Source organism: Echeneis naucrates, chromosome 15 (genome assembly GCF_900963305.1).
Source record: "Echeneis naucrates chromosome 15, fEcheNa1.1, whole genome shotgun sequence".
NCBI classification, from domain to species: domain Eukaryota; kingdom Metazoa; phylum Chordata; class Actinopteri; order Carangiformes; family Echeneidae; genus Echeneis; species Echeneis naucrates.
The window spans coordinates 20,825,378-20,839,208 of NC_042525.1; the positions used below are offsets into that span (position 1 = coordinate 20,825,378).

Below are 13,831 nucleotides of genomic sequence, written 5' to 3' on the forward strand. Positions count from 1 at the left end.
TTCAACTCAGGGGGTGGGAATATTGCCCAGGGCTGTGCATTTTTAAATTTTGTTTTTAAGTGTGTTTATATGAACATTTGATATAACTTGAAATAAGGAAGCTGATGCATATCACAGTAACATGCTACTAATAGTAAGTATCAAGATTTAAATTCTTTAATAAACAAATTGCAATTTCTCTTATGTGAAAGAAATTATCTTTGTATTGCTTTGCCAATACTGCAACATTGTAAACCATTGGACTTAAAATGCCTTTAAGGAGGTGAGGAGGAGGAGGTGATCTTCTCAGAAACTCACCTTCAACTTAAAATATTCTTGCCATGCCTTGCTTGAGCAGACAAACATATCTTTGTTAACTTACGATACCTGATGATTCAGTTTTTGATTGGGCTCTCACACTAAAAGCCTTTAAAAGCCGCCTAAATTCATGATACCACAGTTCAGGTGCGTCATGGTGTTAGTTAGAGAGCCAATGTTAACATGATTGTTATTGTGTCTGTATCTTAAAAAAAAGATCCCTGATGTTACCCCCCACCAGGTCATTGATTCATTTAATTGCTAATTAATATTAGTAGTTAATTATGTGGCAGGAGATAATGTAATAACCTGGTACTACAGGACATAAAAATAGAATTATCTCATGGGCTAATGACTGAACCTGATCTTCATCTGTATGCCTGGACAGGAGTCTCTCTGGTTAGTATCCAGTCAAATGGACATCACACTGAACACGTGACTTTTAAGTATTGTTCTTTCAAAGTGTCATGAGCTTCATTAAGTACAATGACTGAAGCTGAAGGAAAGGTCATCAACCTTCTATGAACACACCCTTCATCATCAATCCACCATCAGTGCTTTCATTATCATCCATCCATCATTCTATCATACATCCATCCAGCCATTATAATCCATTAATCAAATAACTTTAACTTGAGTATTGGTATTTTATTAACATTCCTATCACTAATATTTCACCAAGTTACGAGGTAAAATGATCCTTCAAATATATTTAAAGACCCACTTCCTGTGTTTATTTTGACCTGGTGGGCTTCTTGGTCCTGTATAAATAGGACAGAGACATCCCACTATTATAATCTTACTTCTAATTTAACCTGGCCCCAAGTCCCAAATGATAACATTTAAATCAAGTTGTGGACACAACAGGACACTAACTCTGAATCAGCGCTAAAATCCAAGAAGTTAGTTTGGGATTAAGGGAAAGTACCAGTTTTTTTCTGGATCATTTAATACACATTGATGTTAAATGGATGACATACTGTCGAAATCTTGGGGGTCTTAACTGGTAATGGTGTGTAAACATTCATGTTAACTCACTGACAGATCCATAAAGCTGAAGAGGTTAAGGAGACACTTGAGCTGTCCCAAAGCTACACTGCTGATGCTCTGTTGGATCAGACTGTGGCCACTATCAGGGTTTGTTAGTGAGGACTTCAGTCCACAGAGCAGCAGAGTCAGCTCTGACATAATACAAACCAGTTTGGTCAGGGCATACTGAGGCGTTAATGGAGCTATTTGTATATTTTGTTATATAGCTATACAGACAATGTTACTATTAAGCTGTTCACTTAGCAGTCTAGAGGAAACATTACTAGTTCATCATCAAATTTCATATGTTTACTCATCAAGAGCTGTCTCCAAAGGTGGAAATCAACACTCTTGTTTTGCTTCTATCGCTATAACATATTTTCCTTTACTTCAGTTCACATGCTAAGCAGGTAGCCCTTGCCCAGTTGGACTCATCATCACTCTCTCATCACCCTCTGCTCCCTAATCACTGCAGCCACTAGTCCACTGTGAATAAGCAGAGCTGCTTTTAGAGCATGAGTTGGAGATGTTAAATACATGCTGGTTGAAGCTCTTGCCAAAACTGCTGAGTAAACAGCTGGTAATACTAACACTATGTAGTGATGGCAGCAAACAAATTAACAGTTACAAATAGCTCCTTTACCACTCTTCCACTTTCTTGCTGTGACCTTAGCTACCACACATTAACATTAACCACTCTCCATCAGCGTCAGTTTAGCCCTTGAAATTGCTCGCAGATAAACACTCATAAGTTTTACAGCAGATCAGTTCTTGACATTCAATGGTCCATCTGCACAAAGTCAGTTTAGGTTGGCTCACTAAAACGTATCAGATACCTGGCTGTTTCTTGTCATATGTTCGAGAGCTTCAGTGATGAACTGATGCTTCATTTGAGCCATTGCTTTTGGTCCAGAAATTGTGACAATCTCCAAGCAGAGTTTCCATCAGAGTGATGAGTCTCCTGTCTGAGTACAACACCTGCAATCTCAGAGGGACTACTGTTACAGAGTTCTGGAAAGAACTCATCCTCTAAGCCCCAACCAAACCAACCACCACACCCCACCCAATTCTACGTGACATACTCCTCATCATCACTAGGTTCTGATTTAATGTGGTCTGGTTGCAGTAGAGGTAAGTGTGGTACTGTAGTCCTAGTGCAGACATACCACTCTTTAATGTTAGATAACTGAGGTAAGGCTGGGTTGACTGAACGCTGGCTCCTCCGTGGGGTCCTGCTCTGCTGCTTCTGGGACAGCTGATTCTTCAGGCCTGACAGGGACAGGTCCAGTGGCATGGCCATTGGAGATGAACTCTGCAGCAGCAGCTTGTGGTCCACGTTGCTGGCTGAGCTGATATCTGTCTTATAATTGGACAGAAGAGGAAAATGAGCATTTTTGTTGGCAAGTGAAGGAGAGAGGCAGTTAATTTTGAGGTTGAGGGGCTCAAGGAGTGCCTGGTGAGGTTGTTGGAGCTGATGAGGAATGGAATCGTATGAGTCCTGGGGTTCAGAGGTAGGTGATGACTTGATGTGAACTTTCATGTGTTTTCGCAGGGAACTGGGGTGGGTATAGGACTTGGTGCAGCCCAGGGCCTTGCAGTCGTAGGGCTTTGAGGCGGTGTGGACCTGCGAGTGCTTCTTCCGGTCACTGCTGTTGGCAAAACGACGTTCGCAGAATTCACACTGGAAAGGCTTCTCACCTGCAACCACAGGACACTTACCATAACTAAGATCATAAACAGATAAATTATATTCTCCTGTGTGAAAACTGTTGATGATTAAATGTAAAAACAATGATCCAATTTGTAAGAAGTGATCTAAACTCATTTACATATTCTGGGTCCATTTTAGTTTGTTTTACTTCTGATATTCACTTAATTTAAATGTAATGTCTACAGTATTTTTCTGCTGTCTGTTGGAGGATGGAAATGAGCAACAGTGTGATCACATAACGAAATCTGATGACAATCAAAGAACTTTAGGGTGAAATGTAGGAGTGCAGTGTCAGACAGCTGGGTCATCAGAGGTCATATGGATCCAGAGCATACTTAAAAAAGCACTTAGACATGGTCAGAGACAAAGCACTGAAAAGTCCTGCAATTGCCACCAATGAGTGCAGACCTTAAAGACCTCAAAACAGCAGCTTGAAGAAGCACCCTTCAAATCTTATAGACCTGTAGTAGATGCCAAAGAATCCAGAATTCAGTGCTCCAAAATTCTATTAGAGAGGTGTGAGGGAATAATTCATGGTTTTAAGAAGTTATTTATCTCAGTTATCTATTCTAAGAGAAATACTACCAAATATTAAGTTGAATGTGCCATTAATTTTGTCTTTGGAGTTTATGTGTGGACTTTTCCTTTTTTTAAAATAGTTTTTTGTGTTGTTTCAATGTAAATAATAGAAACAAATACATAAAGACCAAAGAATTTGTAATTGCATTGATAATACACTAAAAAGTGTATTATCTCTCAGAAATGCAAGGGTTTCAATATTTGTGGCTATGACTATATGTATATGTATATCTGGAAACTATGTGTATAGAATGATAAACAACCTCAGACTTTTCGTTTACAACACATTAATGACAATGCACTGTTTTAAGCTCTCCCGTCACGTTACTTCTGACTCTTCCTCCTGCTGCTCTCTACTGCTTTCCCGTCACCTCAAATGACTTCTGCAGCTTGGAGTCCTCGAGGAGACAAGGGAGCTATGAAGGACGGAGTATACCATAACTGAACCGGGCCTCCGTAAACATGGAGGGATTCCTCTCTGACCGCGGACGGTCTTTTAACATCAATTGTGTGTGTGTCAGGAACTGCTGTACTGACACGGGTTGCAGATTACAGTATCCAGCTGTGTATGTGTGTGTATGGGCTTAGGGAATTATTAAACCATACCAGTGTGAGTGCGCGTGTGGATCTTGAGGTTCTCTGAGCGCGCGAACATCTTGCCGCAGTTAGGAAATGCGCATGAAAACGGTTTTTCCCCGGTGTGCACGCGGATGTGGTTGATGAGTTTATATTTAGCTTTAAATGCCTTCCCGCCGCGCATGCACTCGTCCCACATGCAGACATGACTAAGGGTCTCGAGCCCCGCCGCTACATGCTCGGTGGTGACGTGGTCCACCAGCTCGTGCATGGTGTTGAAAGTTTGGTCGCAGATAGACGTCGCCGTCCGCCCCAACCTCTGTCTGGAAGAAGTTCGATCAATCCATTTGCAGACCAGTTCAGTTTTAACGGTGGGGCCTTTGGAGAAATCCAACAGGCCCTCCACCCCGCCACTGCTATCAGCAGAAGCGGTGATGGCTCTTTGCTGGGGCGGTGTGACGATGCTCAAAGCTCCGGAGTTGTTGTTCCCCAGCGGAGAGACGAGGCCATTGTGCCTGGCCACTACAGCCGACCGCTTCATGCTCGGCACGGCGGGCTGTCCCGCTCTCGTTGCCAACCGCAGTCCCCCTTCCTCTCAAAAGCAGCTCTGTCCGAGAAGCAGAGCGTCCGCTGTGTCTCCGCTACCTATCTACGTAAATTCAGTTAAAAGTAGGGCCCATGCGGCGATGTTTTTACTCCCGCTGATCGTTGTTAGATCCTCAGAGTCAGAGCCTCCATGCTTTTATTTACTGTGTGAATGGAGGTGAACGGAGTCGAAGGAATTCAGTCGGCCGCGGCCCAACACTTTTTTGTAGCATCCTTGTATCATTTCCTCCTCTTCTTATTTCTTTATCCCTGTTGCGCAAAAGATTCAGATATTTCTGGGAAAATATGGGCATCTGCATTATTGAGGTAACACAGCACGAGAAACACGAGGAATCAAGAAAAATTTCCATGTACCGTAATGTTATTCTCTTCAGTTACGAAATCATATCACTCATGTTGCACTGCCAACATAATAATATTGGTAAGTATCAAGATCTCCTCTATGTACTCAGAACTATTCATACTGCTCACTGCATTTCAATGTGCTTCACATGATGACATAATGAGTCATAAGAAAGTAGTATGACAAATTAAATAAGAAATTGCTGATGTATGAACACACTTAAATATTTAACATTAATATCAAATCATGGAGGGATTTGTTTATTTATTTTTTTATTTTTTTAATAATTCTATAAAGAGTTTGATTTAGCCCTCTATATGGCAACTGCCATGAAGTGTTATGACTTGGTGCTGTATACATTAATTTGATTAGATTTTTTTTTTTTTTTTTATAGAAAAAACAACTAATTTACTCTAGGGACTAATGACTTAAAACAATATTAAATGAAAAGATGGGGACTGTCCAACAGCTTTGAAGAAAAAAAACTTTATGGTCTTTGCAATAAATCAAAAAGTAATGGTTTTATCCCAGAATCATCTAAAATGCTAATATCAGAGGGCCAGAGGAGTCACTGGTTCATAGTGGTTAATTATGTGGGACTTAGATGGTGGCATGAAGGGATTTCAAAGAATATAGAAAATATCACAGTTCAAGGTCACCCACAGAACACAAATCTGGGACAAAGCTGGACACCAAACCAAAGAACAATGCCCCTCATTGATGTATTTTAACACTGAAATGGTCTTTCTGGCGCAGATCCTCCTTACGAGCCCCGTAACCGTCGTTAATTTTCTGCCCGATAGGTGGATGTTGAAGGTCTTTATCTGTGGTGTTCATGTAAATGTAAGATACTCAGCTGATTTTAAAATATTACATCATGGTTTTCATAATTAGTTGAAGTGACAAGTTTAATTTGACACTGAACCATGACTGTGCCAAGTTACACTGTTGAAGTGATAGTTTGGAGTAACTGTGAAGTCACAATGTGAAGTGACTGTAAAGTGGCAGTGTGACTGGACAGTGTGGAGAAAATGGCAAAATTACAATTTGAAGTCCCAAGATTTGAAGTGACAGAAATTACTCTGATGTTTAAACATGAGGTTAAAAATAACTTTTTGTTATTTAAGTAACAAAACAGTTTGAAATGACAGTGGGACTGTTTTAAGTGACAGTCTGACCTAACAGTGAGATTTGCTATTGTAGGGTGACATTGTAAAGTACATTGTAACATTGATACAATGTACTTCACTCTTTTCTTCAAACTTTGGCCCAGGAACTTTGATCTCTCAGTTCCTGAAGTGATCTTAAATGAGGTCTTCTAAAATATCTGCTTGACCCAATAATCCCCCGTCACCATACAAAGTTTTATTCATTATTAAATAGTATGATTCATGACATCCTTTAATTGGCTTGTTCATTAGTTTATGATTGAATAATCAATCTATGGTTAATCATTGTGATTGTGCATTCGTAAATTGTATTTGAAAGGTAAACATTTTAAACATTTTTGTGCCTCTTCTGATTAAGATAAAATCAATTGTGTCATGTTTCAAAGACATCATCATGATGCCCTTGTGTTTTCAGCCTGCTTCAGTAAGGCCCAATTTTAGCCTAGCTTTTGTCCACGTTCCCCTCTGTGCTTTCTTGGGATGGGTCCACCACCTTCAGAATGGTGGACTATTAAGCCCTCTGATGGCCAGTCTGCATTAGTGCAGGTTTATCACTGTGAAAACAGGAAGTGCAACTAGAAAACAGAGGAAGAAATAACATAGATTATAGGTTCCGACCTTCACATATCCTTTATATACCCTTCATTCCACACATTCTCATCAGCTGCGAGAGAGACTTGACCCTGGAGTGACACTTGGTATTGGGTAGTGGTTGGTTTATTGTTCTTCTTCTTCTTTGAGGTTTTATGGCAGCTGGCATCCTGTTAGTTGCATTACTGCCACCTACTGGAAATAAGTATGTCTATTATTTAAATTCTCCTTATCAATGCTGTTCTTAAGAGAAATTCAAATGAATATATCAGGCAGTGCCCTCTCTCACCACACTCAAAAATACTTTTAAGACCTGTCCCTATCAGTCCAACCTTTCCCACTCACATCATCACATTCTGTCTTTCCTAGACGTATCTCCTACAGTTAATAATAGCATGTTCTATTGTTTCAGCTTGTTGATAGATATCACACACACACCAGTTGGATGTTTTCCAATGATCAAGATAAAGTGTCTCATTTAAATTACTGTGTCCTATTCTAATTCTACGCATTGTTACCACTAGTCATTTATTTCCTCCCCTGTATCTCTCAGTACTCTCTATTTTGCATTGAATGAAGACGTCTTCCCTTTGTTTCCTGATCCCAGTATTGCTGCTACTCAACATTGACTTTCTTCCATATAATATCCTTTCTATCCCTGTGACCTGGAAACGAAAAAGTGGTAGAACATGGATTGATGGATGGATAATATTCTTTCCCTCTGATTTAGAAAGTTTTATTGTGATGAGGGGTAGGTTTGGGATTGGGTCTATGTTCATAAACCTTATTTTGAAATTTAAGCGGAAACTGAGAGGGAGGAAGATGGAGAAATGGAGATGATTCAGAACAAATGTTCAAGGACGTTTAGTGATGTTTGTTACTCTTCTGAGCAAAGTTGTGAGGAATGAAAGGGAGGACAAACATACAATATAACTAAACATAGTCCGGCCAGACAGAAGAGAGAAGAGGAGTGGAAAGTTATTGTTACTTTGGGGAAGGAAACCAACCACTTCCACCTGGTTCGGATTACCAAATCACTAGAGAAGGAAATCGGTAAAATCAAATTTGCTAAGCTATTTAGTAACAGATGGATTATGATTTCAGCCATTGATAAGAAACAGCAGGCAAAGATACTAAATATGAAATATTTATACATATACTTGATAAGCACGGGCTAAGCATTTAAGTACATGTCCCAGGGGAGAAGGCCAAAGTGAGAGGAATCATTTAAAATGTGCCACTAGAAATGACTATGGACGAAATAAAGAATGAAATAAGAGGACATGTTATTGAGGCCGGGAGACTGCAAACAAGGAAATGAGGCTTCTCAGTGCTAGTTGAGTTTGAAGTTTGAAGTTAATGCCAATGGAGGTGAAAACTGAGAGGATTAATTATAAGGTGAGGGACTACATTCTTCAACCACTGATATGCTTTAAAAGCCAAAGAATGGGGCATACGGCAGTGCAGTGTAAGGGAAGGCAGAGATGTGCAAAATGTGTCAGAAAGCATGAATATGGAAAATGTGACAAAATTCCCAAGCCAAAATGCTGCAACTGTGGTGGTGCATATGGATGTTGTAGGGTGCAAAAACAAGCTAAAAATTTATATAGGTACAAAATCACAAATAGGGTGTGTCAAGATGAATGAAGGAATTGAAAGGCCTACAGAACAGAATGAGAAAAAATAATAAAAAAATAAATAAAATGAGGTTTGAGTGGGCAGAGGGTACCTCACAGAGGGCAAGCGGTGAGCAGCAGAGACCAACCAATACACAGTAGATACATTCATCTACCTCCCCTTATTGAGTTAGTGTAATAGTTTGTATTTATGCAAATATGTATCCAAGGGATGCTATTGTGATGTTGTTGGTTTTATGTAAGTACTAACACTATACTAATTTCCTGCAGATGGGAGGATATAAAAGGCAGTGAGGGATTTTTAATGGATGATTATTGTTGGAGCCTGATGTCAGGAACAATAAATGGCACCTTCGTGTTTGTATTTTAAATTACCATCTCATGCCTCTTTCTTAAAAATCATGAAAAAAATTAAAGCCACTGCCAGCCCATCCAACAAAGATGGTCAAGCGGGATGCATCACACTTATAAGAGAGGGGATAGCAGCTAGAAGTTTGTGCAATACAACACATTTAGATTGTGTAATCACAGAAGTATGCAAGGCAGATGGAAACCTAATTATAGTCAACTTCTATAACCCATGCAAACCTTTAAAGGTAGAATTACTACAGCAGGTAATAAGCAGGCCACAGACTGGTACTCTAAAGGAAATATGGTGTGGAGACTTTAATGCACATAACAGCCTTTGCGGGAGTAATCATAAAGACAGTAATGGAGATATTGTTGAGGAACTGATGGATATAAAAATGTTTAAATGACAGCAATGGAACAAAAATAGATGTGAGAACCAACACAATGTCATGCATTGATCTAATATTAATTTCTAGTGATTTAGCTAGTTCATGTGAATGGTGTATTAAAGACAACTCTACTGTAATTGACCATTTTATCATAACATGTGGCATTAATGCAAATGTAAACTTTCAAGAAAGGGACACAATAGAGAAGTTGTGCTTTTCAAAAGCTGACTGGGGAATGTTTGAAAAGGTATGTAGTGAAGCAGCTGATTCAGTTGAAATGGATGGTTCAGTAGAAGAATGTACGCTTCAAATCACAAACCTCATAAGACGTACAGTGCCGAGTAGCATCCCAGTAAAAGGAATAGGGGGAGCAAGGAAGTTGGTACCCTGGTGGAATGAGGAATTCACAGTAGCTGTCAGAGAGCGTGATAAAGCACTCAAAGCTCTATAAAACTACTTAAACCAGGAAAAAGTAATGGACTATCAGAGGAAAGAGGTAATAGCTTGTAAAGTTATTAAGGATAGTAAAAGAAATACCTGGAGGAATTACTGCTCCACAATAGGAAGAGAAGTGGATATTGGAGAAGTCTGGTCAGTGCTGAAAAAAAAAAAAAAATTAATGGGGAAAGGGCATCAGTGAGAATCCCAGTGATAGAAGCAAATGGAGTTTTAGCAATTACAGATAAAGAAAAAGCAAATGCTCCTGGAAATAACTTCACCAGTGTACATAGTGGGAAACATCTAGATGAGCTGCACACGAAAAGGAAAGAAGTGATGAAAGAGAACAGAGATGTTCACAAAAAGAAAGCTATAACACATCAGTCAGTACACTGGATGCTAACATCACCATGTTAGAGCTATTATCAGCTTTAGATGGAACTGGATACACAGCAGCAGGGGGAGATAAGTTAAATTATAGAAAGCTATCGGAACAAGTGTTGAATCCAGCATTGCAATTATTTAATAATAACATCTGGGAGATAGGGAGGATGCCGGTGAGTTGGAAAAGTGAATTAATACTTACATTTAATAAACCAGGGAAGGATAGGAGCAGTCTTGGCAGTTATAGGCTAATAGCATTAACATCACATTTGTGCAAATGGATGGAAAAAAATACTAGTTAAGAGGCTGAATTATTTTTTAGAGAGACATAATTTAATAACCAAAGTTCAAGTTCAGGTTTCTTGTACTTGTCCCTGTAGGGCAATTGGTTTTGCAAACAAGCGACAAACAAAAGCACACAGGTACATACAATCACAGCCCAAGAGGGAAGGGGAACACAGTGTGCCAAAGCAACAGTAGACACTGGGACATAGTTGATAAGAAAACAACAACAACAACAACAAAACCGAATATGCCAAATGCATACATGTAAATAGACTACACAGAGTAGGGAAAGTGCATGTTACCAGTATGGACATCATCATCACCAACAATACCAATGATAAGCAGCATCAAGATCAACATTACATAAAAATCATGAAAAACATGATCCTAATGAGCATCATCATAGACAGCAACAAATGAGCTAAATGAGTACCCACACATTCAAGTACGACTCCTCCCCTGATACGCATTCAAGAAGGAAATGGTTGTATGGATGAAGGAGTGCTTATATCTGTTATATCTGCCGCCGACCAGTGACATTTGTCAGTGACACCGGCATCCCGGTCGAGGCGGATCGGGTCGCCAAAACCATCAATAGCCATTTCCGCGTTCGAGTCACTGTCTGACAGCCAGGTATCTGTAAACGCTAATAGACATGCGTTTCTGAATGAATGAACATGAATGTTGAAATAGAACATGGACTTTGCAGGTCATCAACTTTGTTCCGGATAGACTGGGCGTTAGAAAGGGGAATACGAGAGAGCAACTGTTCTTAAAGATTCCGCAAGTATATAACAGGATCTTGATTGTAATATCTTTACTAGTTTGTTGTGCCTGTTTGATTGGTTGTTTGTTCGTCTCGTAAAGAAGAGAATACCCCGTCTACATCCCATCCTCCGATACGGTAGGTGGCGGTATGCACCTGACAATAAAAAGTTGCAAGAACAAGAAGAAAAAGAAGCGGAAGCGGAAGAGGAAGAGGAAACTGGGATAATGTCATCCCTGTCATGCGCCTCATAGACGAACACCACCATTCTACTTTTGGTTAAATTTTGAGATGTCGGATTCTCCGGACGCCAACAGCCTGCTCTCCGCCTCCTCCCAGCTCAACCTGGTGGAGGTGGACGCGGTGAGACTGTCTACTTCGTATTGATGTGATGTAATGGAAAGAACTGATGGTTGTTTTCTCACCGTTTCTGAACGGTGAGATGTGGCTATACAAAATGCCACCGCTGCAGATTATGTTTTTATGTTAGAATGTTGAAAGTGGTCATCGTGAAGAAAACATCATGCCATTGATGCTGCTGAAATCACCACAGCTTTGTTTGAGGCAGAGCTTTAGAGCTTGTCCCAATACAACCCCTACCTCTACTTTTTAAAATTGTGCGGTCTCATGAGGGTTGTGGTGTCCAATTCCCTTTTCATGTAGGGGTAGGGGCTGTAAATCTAGCCTTTCAGATCGAAGGTTTTGAGATGCTGACCTCCCGAGGAAGGGTCAGTTAAAATTTCCCGGAATGCTGCACGTCATAATTTGCACACTGAATCAAACAACAATGGCGACCCCCTGAGAGCTAGAGGATGCGGAGAAGTCGGAGAAGAAAAAACACAAAAAATTCACAAGAGACAACAGACGTCGATGGTATATTCTTCTCCGTGTACTTCTTGATTTATTTATCAACCGAAGCATGATGAATGCTAAAAAACCGATCGCAACCGTAGACTCAATGTTGCTGCCGGGGCTACGCAGTCACTTGCGTGCCCGAACGTAAACTATGAGGTAAAGTTGCAAGTGGTGTTCAAATGCCTAGGGAAGATTACAAAGCCCTACACGTTGTGGCTTCTTTTCGAGGGTGAGGGCTAGGGGTAGTGATTGGGGAGAACATTGGGATTGGGCCTAAGACTGAGACTTTGCCTGTGTCCGTGCTCAGGTGGATATTAGTCACCTTGATCACATTTCCAGGACTTTGCTTAAGAATGGTTGGTTTGATATTGGCCAATACTTGTTTAGTACTTTGGCATCAAGACTGCTCTTCTTTAGAGGAGGCTAAATGACAGCAGTTTTTAAGGCCTTTGTTCCAGTCTGAAGTGAGATGTTGACTAGTTGAGCAAGTTGTGGTAACAAAGTGCTCAGCACAGACTTTAGAAATCTAGTGGTTAACTCATCAAGGCAGCACGTTGATGGGCTCAGATGATCTCTTCGACTGTTTTGCCACTGACAGGTGTGACGTGTCAGCTCTAGGTGTCCAGCTGGATTCAGAGTAGTTATTTGTGTTATTGAGGTCCTGGTCAAAGCTCAGTCCAAGATTCCGAGCAGTGGAGCTGAAGGCAAAGGAAATGCCGTGAAAAGTGGTTGGATGATTAGATAACGCTTCTCTAAGGTGCTGAGGACTAAGTACAATAATTTCGGAGTTCCAGGTTACCCAGGCCTTAATGTCTGTAAGATGTGCCCCAAGTTTGACTAGCTGATTCGTTTCATTTGGCTTCATTGACAAGTTCAATGAAGAGTGTCATGAGCATAACATTTGGGAATTGATGCTGGGCTTCCTGACAATAAACCCCTAAGGAGGCATATATAGAGTGAAATAGATTGGTCCGAGTACAGAAATGTGGAACTCCATGATTAACTACAGTGTTTGAGGAAGAACCATTGTTAATGTAAAGAAACTAATATTTGTTTGATAAAAATGATTTAAACCAACTTAGTGTGGTTCTTGTGATCCCAATTTCATGTTCTGGCCTTTGCAATAACATGTTATGGTCAATGGTTTCAAATGCATCACTAAGATCCAACAGGACTACTATGGAGGCCAGTCCATTGTCTATAGCCATTAAAAAGGCATTGGTAACTTTTACTGTCATTGATCATTACATTCCTAAAATACAAATCATTCTCATACATCAATAGTCAACTGGAAAGAATAGCCGAGATTCATAAATAAATATTTTCTAACCATACAAAAAGAATTCCAACTGGCTCAGCTGGAGACAGTTGTGTGCATGCTCAGTGGATTGGGGGAAACATTGTCTATACGTGATGTTAGTGCATAATGAGCTACCCTCATCAGAAGTAATATGATTCCATTGTTCATTGTGAGGTGTAGTCCTCCTTAATACACCTACACAGCTGGAACATGGATGTATTTGTGTTTGATGCTGAAACATGACTCATTCTTCAGTTAAGAAACAAATACTGTCTCCTTTTATGGTACTGATTTGATATTCTGCACATATTTCTGATGGGGTAAGATCTTTTAAATTTACTTCAATAAACACAAATCAATAGCTGCCAGCTATTAGCAGTCATGGATTCTGTTCTTGTGGCAAAGGGAAATCAAGGGGGCATGGCTCCAGCACCCGCCGTGACCTGGAAATGGATAAGTGGTAAAAGATGAATAATGAATGAATGAATGTATGAAGGGAATCCAACAGTAAGGACCTTCTGTATC

General features: G+C 40.2%; 2 protein-coding genes across 6 annotated transcripts in view; one reads left to right on the forward strand and one right to left on the reverse strand.

The window, feature by feature from the left end:
- Nucleotides 1–4,944, reverse strand: LOC115055086 (zinc finger protein ZIC 5-like). Its single transcript, XM_029520545.1, has 2 exons — nt 4,223–4,944; nt 1–3,024 (listed from the first exon to the last, which is right to left on the reverse strand). Exons 1-2 carry the CDS (start codon nt 4,731–4,733, stop codon nt 2,396–2,398), a joined length of 1,140 nt encoding a protein of 379 aa, XP_029376405.1. The 5' UTR covers nt 4,734–4,944; the 3' UTR covers nt 1–2,395.
- A 6,440-nt stretch (nt 4,945–11,384) lies between these two features.
- vps8 (VPS8 subunit of CORVET complex) overlaps nt 11,385–13,831 on the forward strand; it is a 95,178-nt gene continuing 92,731 nt past the window's right edge. For all 5 annotated transcript variants that reach the window (XM_029520536.1, XM_029520538.1, XM_029520541.1 and 2 more), the window contains exon 1: nt 11,385–11,514. In XM_029520536.1, coding sequence (XP_029376396.1) covers nt 11,443–11,514 — 72 coding nt within the window. In that variant the 5' untranslated portion in view covers nt 11,385–11,442. The remainder of the gene's footprint in view (nt 11,515–13,831) is intronic.